We start from the raw sequence: 8,069 nt of genomic DNA on the forward strand, positions 1-8,069 counted from the left end.
GATAGTTACATTGCAGCTCATTACATATAGATTCTTCTTTTTAATACATGAGATATTTAAGTCCCTGCATTATCTACATGATTTTACTTTTGAATTTTTTCACAACATTGAGTGGAGAACATCCACTGAAGTGATTCTGAAATGAAATGAAAAATACAATACATTTACTCTTAATATCAGTAGTACCAGTAACATATACGTTTTTCCAAGATTCATTTTGTAGACATAAATGTAGATAATCACTAGATACAGCATTTACGACCCTTTTTAGTTTTTAAATTAATATTTTGAAATTGTTCAGTAACACTGGAAACATGATTTGTTTATCATGTTCATACAAGCCATTGATTATAGGTGCTGCCGAATAGGAGTTCAGTCTAATTCAGTGTACAAAACTTTTATCAATGGCTGTGCTACTTCAGCTTGTATGCTGGTGGAGAAATGAATCTACGACTAAGATTTCCAGTTTCAAGGAGTGAATTTCATTTACTTTTGCGGAAAAGTTCCGAGAGATGATCTATGTCTATGTCACTACAGATCACAAATTCCATATGAGATTTCTAAAGTCTTTTCTTTACAAATTCAATGTTGGCTATAAATATTAATAAATATTAAGAAATATGAATGATTGTAGTTAGAAGTCTGATTTACATTATAAAAAGCAAGAAGTTACATTCCTCGGCAAGATTCGAACTTTTCGATGTTTTGTTTTGTCGTCCAACACATAAGCACGGACCTATTCAATGCTTATGTTAATAACCTACAATTTAGCTGTAGCAATGTGGTGTCATAACTTGGGGTTTGTTTACTTAATGTAATTAGATTTAATTTGATTAGCTTCGCAACAATTGGACTTCCTGTTATATCCTGTTATTTAAATATTTAATTTAGAGTTGATTTATTAACTCTTACTGTGCAAGATGACCCTTATTTCAATAATTCTATATCACGTTAAATAGTCATTGTTTACACTAAAGTATTATCATCATCCTTCATTTCTCATCTTAGTGGCGAACCGACGTGACATGAGACAGCGAGTTATAGCTCTAGTTGAGGCTGGATATGGGGCTAGATCTGCTGGCCGTTTGGTCGGTGTTTCTGGAAGTACAGCCGAGAGGTGGGTTCATCGTTACCAAAATTCAGGGGAGGTCGAAAATCGCCCTATTCCTGGGCGTCCCCGGATTTCTTCATTGGAAGAGGATGCTCTCTTATTCGAGGAAGTTCGACAGGACCCCTTTCGGACTGCTAACGAAATAAGAGCAGCATCTAACTTTCCCGGCTCTTCACAGACTGTGATCAGCAGGTTGAGGAACCGCGGTATTAGGAGCCGGAGGGCTGCGCAAATGGAAATATTGGGGGAAGCACAAGCTGTCGACCGTCTTGCCTTCGTTACCAATCGAGTGGATTTCGATTGGAGAAATGTAAGTTTCTCCGACGAAACAACCATCTCGAGTGATTACGAAAGTCCTGTCCGTGTCTATCGTGAGGATGGTCTCCCACATGATCAGCGCTATATGCACCGACGTGAAAGATCGGGGCGCTTTAGCATATTGTCACAGTCTAGTATATACAGTCGCGAAGCTCAATACGTAGTGAATATGCAAACATTGGATTGTTGCTCACTACTAGGATCGCTAATATCGCCTCATTACAGACAATGCAAAATAGTACCGTCACAGTCTATTGTTTCTAGCACCCTCAAAACTCAAGCTTCGTGACTGTATATAGTAGATGTGATATCGTGTTGGGATGGATGTCTTACGATGGACCTGGCGTTATAGAACGCATCGATGGCCGGTTTAATACGGGAACTTACGAGCACATTCTGGAAAATATATTCCTTCCTTCCGCCCCTAGAACGTTTTCCCGAAGGAACAATGCTGTTCCAACAGGATAACCATCCCGTGTACTATGCCGCAAATATTCAAAGATGGTTTCAAAGTAGACCCGAGATCGAAATCATTAATTGGCCTCCGAAGTCACCTGACTTGAATGTCATCAAACATTTATGGGCGGAATTGAAAAAGAGAAGGATAGCCGCCTATGCCCACCGATGCCCTCGAAATCGAGACGAATTGTGGGATCAAGTTGTTGAAACCTGGGAAGATCTCGCCGGGGATTAGAATTTATTCCACAATCTCGTGATATCCATGCCGGACCGACTTAGAGCTGTAATAGAAGTTGATGGCATGTGGACAATATTTTAAGTTGACAGGTCTCTTTTTGTTTCTTGTGATTTTTGTTTGAGGAAAAATAGTCTTAACTTTCAAGTAAGATTAATTTTTTTAACGAGGTTCAGCCCACTTGTAAGACCCAGAAATTGGGCATAAATTATTAATATTTTTCGACAAATTAGATAGACTAGGAACTCTGAAGAAATTAATTACACCTCAATAAAAAAAGTTTCACCTGGGATCGAACACGAGACGTTTCGGTTAAGCAGTGGAAGCGACACGCTACTATATGAGCTACCGAGACAAGACAGTGGCAACAGCAGTCTAGAATGTAGATCCTATAGCAGGCATTTGCCATTCGGTACAGAGGCAATGATAGCTTGTGACCCTAGCTATGTTGTGAAATCGTGGCCTTAAATGGCTGTCTTCTTCGTGATTCTTATTTTGGTCCTTGTACTTGTTGTGGTCCTTGTAACAATTCTTGCTGTATTTCTCATATTATGTATCGTTACGTCGATATCGAGTGAACCGCGCTGTAGAACTTTAACTTCCGACGACCAAGAGTCGTCTCATTCCTTTTAAGGGTAACTGTACATATCAGCCAGAGCCTCAATCAGAGATTTTAAAATTAAGTAAGCCTATAGTTATACTTTGAGCTGCCTAAAAATTTGTAATAATTCAATATTTCTTTTTTAAATACCTCTTCCAATATATTTATTCTCAGCATCCCTGGATTAGTTAAGAATGTGTCTTTAATCTTTGCTACCATCAATAAATAGAATTATAAATACCGAGATACTTTTGTGTCGTGGGGGAATACCTGCGTAAAAGCGATTTTAAAAATTGTGAAATAAGGCTTCATATCCAATTGAGTGTTATGGAACGGATTGTCTCCTTTTAAATATATTATAGTGTATATAAGACAAGAAGTAGGCTTACTGTTTCAATATTGAACCCCTTTTCAACAGTGTTTCTAATTGATTCGAAATTTTCAACACTACTGACTGAAAAAAAATTGATATAATGACAGTATATCTAACATTATTAAAATAATACCCGAATTTGAGCCTTCATGAATTAAAAGCAGGAGGCCATCTCATTAAGTGACTTAAATTTTACTAAAAGAAATCATTATTTTTTTCTTACATTCGTTATTTAATTATTTTGGGGAAGAATCAGAGATACGAATTTTAATTAACTTTCCAGTTTAGCAGTAAGGTTAAAAATCCTGATATCTAAGTTCTTAGCATTGTTAATACGATAACTTATAAAGGCAAGTAAATTAATCAAACTCTTCATTTACATTGGCAGGTAGTGACTCTGACTTTCTTGCTACTGTACCATAGGTCTATTATAATATTTGTACTTGCCTAGCTTAAAATGAATAGCATTCAAAGGTGGAATTCAAATATTGTCGGACTTTGATATAAGAAATGGCGTAAATACATTGTGATAGAAAATGAAGTGGCATGAGCAATGAAAGTGTTAAAGAAAGATTAATGAATAATTGTATAGGGACTGACTATATCTTTGGATTAACGGCTGAGAACCCGAAGCATTGTTTATTAACCCCTTCGATGACCGAAATTTGATGAAACTGGTGTAAAACAAAACAAATCACTTTACTATACTTACTAGTTATAGGATGGAAGGAAATTAGTGCATCCATTTACGTACCTATACTTGGAAATATTACGTTTTTGAGTTTGATCATTTTCGTTGCTTTTTATTTAATAAAAGTAGAATACAGTATTAACAAACAATACGTGTTTTTACTCACGAACTGAGCTATCCATGCGGACATATTCATTATGCGTGTATATTATACTGTCATGTAGCATATTAGCATACATTATAGAGAGTCCATTAAAATTTTGAAATAATCAAAACCTGGATATTTAAACAAATTGTTGAAAATGGTGGCTGTTCATTACGATAGAGGCTTCAGTTCTTTTGTGAATATTATCACACTATAGCCTATTGTACCGAATTCCAATTTCAACAAATCGTAATACAATCAACATTCAGTGTATTCCATCAGAATATAAGAAGTATAAGAAATAAGACTGATGAACTCCTTGCATCCTTAGTTTCCGAACATTTAAATCCGAATGTGCTATGTATTACCGAACACCATATGAAACAACAGGAAATATTGTCTCTCTCACCGGAAGGATATAAATTAGGTGCTAGTTACTGCAGACAAACTCTTGAGGATGGAGGCGTGAGTGTATTTCTCAAATCTGACCTTAAATTCAAAAATATTGATCTTTCACATTTTTGCAAAGACAGGGATTTAGAAATTTGTGCTGTTGAATTAGAAAATGAAACATATAATTTCGTTATAATATGTCTATATAGAGCACCATCTGGAGACTACGAAAATGTTATTCATTTATTGGAAAAGGCACTAGAATACTTACAGAAACTGAAACGTGAATGCGTTATTTGCGGAGACATCAATGTCGATTATCTAACGGAAAGCAATAGGAAAGATCAACTAAATTCATTGCTAGCATCTTTCAATTTAATTTACACAGTAAACTTTCCGATCAGAATACAAGGGGATTCAGCTACTGCAATATACAATATATTCATCGGAAAAGAAAAAATAGGTTTATCTCAAACAACCCCAATAAATTAATGGTCTTTCGGATCACGATGCTCAACTCCTAAGTATAAATATTAACACATCATAAAAAAAACAACTAAAGTGAGATTCAGAAATATAAACAGGGAATCATTAAATAATTTCGAAATAAATCTTAAAAATGAAACATAGGAATCAGTATACAGTCAAAGTGATATGAACAGTAAATTCAACGAGTTTCATAAAACATTTCTAAATATTTTTGAATCCAGTTTTCCTGTAAAGTATAAAAATGAAACAATATGTAACAATAGATGGATTACACAAAGTATTAAAATCTCATGCAAAACCAAGAGATCATTATACATACAGAGCAGAAATAGTAATGATACAAACTTAAAACAACACCATAAAAATTATTCAAAAATATTACACAAAGTAATTGGAAAAGCTAAAGAATTACACTATAATACAACAATTCAAAACTCTGATAATAAAATCAAAACAACTTGGAACATAATTAAAAAAGAAAGTGGACGATCAAAAAGTAAAGTAACAAACTATACCCTTATCTCTAACAATACAAAAACGTCAGACCCAAATGAAATTGCAAACATATTTAAGAAATATTTTCTTACAATAACTGATAACCTCAACATCCCCCAAGATAATGTTACTAACAGTTTAGATTCTTTAACACAATATTTTCCGAAAAAACTCCCAAATATTCAAATATTTCCAACAAACAAACAAGAAATAATTGCAATTATTAAACATCTAAAGTCAAAAAACTCCTCAGGGTATGAAGGAATAACAAGCAAAATATTAAAAGCGTGTTCACATATTATAGCTGGGCCATTAAGTTATTTATGTAATTATTCAATGTTCAATGGTATATTTCCCGAGAGATTAAAATATTCAGTGGTTATACCTATCTTCAAAAAGGGAAAAACAACGTCTCCAGAAAATTACAGACCCATGTCACTTCTACCAGTCTTAAAAAAATATCGGACTTAACCCCAATTACAAAGAAAAAGTAGGCACAATACCAAAGCAACAAGAATTCCCAACAGTAAAGCTACAGACTGTCGCGGTATGACCTCGGAATTAAAGCGTCTATAAATAAATAAAGCTAAAAGATACGTAGTTCTAAAACGTTAAAGAAGTTGAATATGGACATTGTTTGATACCAGTATTAAAAGTAATTATTGTAGTAAGACAGTATGTGATAATTACAACGTGTTGAAATACCCGTGTAGAATAATTATTTTCTGTATATAACTTAATACAGTTATCTACAGAAAATCATTATTCTACACTTCATACAGGTTTCTATCAGATGCGATTCCAATTCACTGTGGGCTAAAGCAAGGAGATGCACTATCACCTTTACTTTTTAACTTTGCTCTAGAGTAAGATATTAGGAAAGTCCAGGATAACAGAGAGGGTTTGGAATTGAACGGGTTCCATCAGCTGCTTGTCTATGCGGATGACGTGAATATGTTAGGACAAAATCCACAAACGATTAGGGAAAACATGGGAATTTTATTTGAAGCAAGTAAAGAGATAGCTTTGGAAGTAAATCCCGAAAAGACAAAGTATATGATTATGTCTCGTGACGACAATATTGTACGAAATGGAAATATAAAAATTGGAAATTTATCCTTTCAGGAGGTAGAAAAATTCAAATACCTGGGAGAAACAGTAACAAATATAAATGATAATCGGGAGGAAATTAAACACAGAATAAATATGGGAAATGCCTGTTATTATTCCGTTGAGAAACTTTTATCAACCAGTCTGCTGTCAAAAAATCTGAAAGTTAGAATTTATAAAACAGTTATATTACCGGTTGATATTTATGGTTGTAAAACATGGACTCTCACTTTGAGAGAGGAACATAGGTTAAGGGTGTATGAGAATAAGGTGCTTAGGAAAATATTTGGGGCTAAGAGGACTGAAGTTACAGGAAAATGGAGAAAGTTACAGAACAGAGAACTGCATGCATTGTATTCTTCCCCTGACATAATTAGGAACATTAAATCCAGACGTTTGAGATGGGCAAGGCATGTAGCATAAGGTGCTTAGGAAAATATTTGGGGCTAAGAGGGCTGAAGTTACAGGAGAATGGAGAAAGTTACACAACAGAGAACTGCACGCATTGTATTCTTCCTCTGACATAATTAGGAACATTAAATCCAGACGTTTGAGATGGGCAGGGCATGTTGCACGTATGAGCGAATCCAGAAATGCATATAATGTGTTAGTTGGGAGGCCGAAGGGAAAAAATACCTTTGGGGAGGTCGAGACGTAGATGGGAAGATAATATTAAAATGGATTTGAGGGAGGTACGATATGATGATAGAGACTGGATTAATCTTGCTCAGGATAGGGACCTATGGCGGGCTTATGTGAGAGCGGCGATGAACCTCCGGGTTCCTTAAAAGCCAGTAAGTAAGTAAGTAAGTTAATGCAGTCTTCATAGTGAAATGATCTTACAGATATTCTTCATACATTTTCATCAAAAATGCGTATACTAGATGTTTTATGGCTACATTTTATGAATGACATACGAAAACAAGCTTCTATATAGAATGAAAATCTATCGCGTTGCTTTTGAGAAGATAAAAAGAATCGAGAACACAAATTAGTTAATCTTAATATAAAACACAGTAAAGTATAATTAATTCCTGAAGCAGTATTTTTTTAAATTATAATAACAAAAAACAATATAGCCAACAAGCATACATACTATAGTTGTACAGAGAAAACCAATATAGACCTACCTTTACTTGGAACATGATTGCTGAACAGACAGGCAATGTTGAGACGAGTAACTTGTCGAGAAATTTTATCTGTATTTATATACATGTTGCTTAGTCTTTACGCAATGGTGAGGAAAGATAATTATGGAAGGTTGTCGGATAAATAACGTGCTATCTGAAGTTCCATGCGAAGAATTTTATCACCATAATGCAACAATTCTTTTGTTCTTTCTCTCACGATTTCAAGTGTTCTATTCTATTCTATTCTATTCTATTCTATTCTACTAATCCCCCTTCAGTAGACAGCACGAACTGGGATTGTTCTCGTACGAAGGCCGCTCGAGTAGGCCCATTGTATTACCTGAGATGGAAAGGTGTGCATGTCCTTAGTCCCCCCTCGGCTACAATTTCCCCTAAGTATCGCCTCTGAATTAGCCTACATGATCTCTTTACCTTTTACGTGTAGGCCTCACAGCGGTCCCATTAGTTACCAAAATCCCAGTGGAGAGCCCACGGTGCATAGCGCTACCACCAACAACG

At 35.1% G+C, this 8,069-nt stretch overlaps 1 protein-coding gene across 1 annotated transcript in view; it reads right to left on the reverse strand.

Annotated features, from left to right (window-relative positions):
- The window catches only part of LOC138715636 (trypsin-1-like), a 75,615-nt gene extending 68,022 nt beyond the window's left edge, over positions 1 to 7,593 (reverse strand). Inside the window, exon 1 of the mRNA XM_069848711.1 lies at positions 7,551 to 7,593. Within this exon, the coding sequence (XP_069704812.1) occupies positions 7,551 to 7,565 (15 nt within the window). The 5' untranslated portion in view covers positions 7,566 to 7,593. The remainder of the gene's footprint in view (positions 1 to 7,550) is intronic.
- Between the last annotated feature and the right edge of the window lie 476 nt (positions 7,594 to 8,069).

Source organism: Periplaneta americana, chromosome 15 (assembly GCF_040183065.1).
Source record: "Periplaneta americana isolate PAMFEO1 chromosome 15, P.americana_PAMFEO1_priV1, whole genome shotgun sequence".
NCBI classification, from domain to species: Eukaryota; Metazoa; Arthropoda; class Insecta; order Blattodea; family Blattidae; genus Periplaneta; species Periplaneta americana.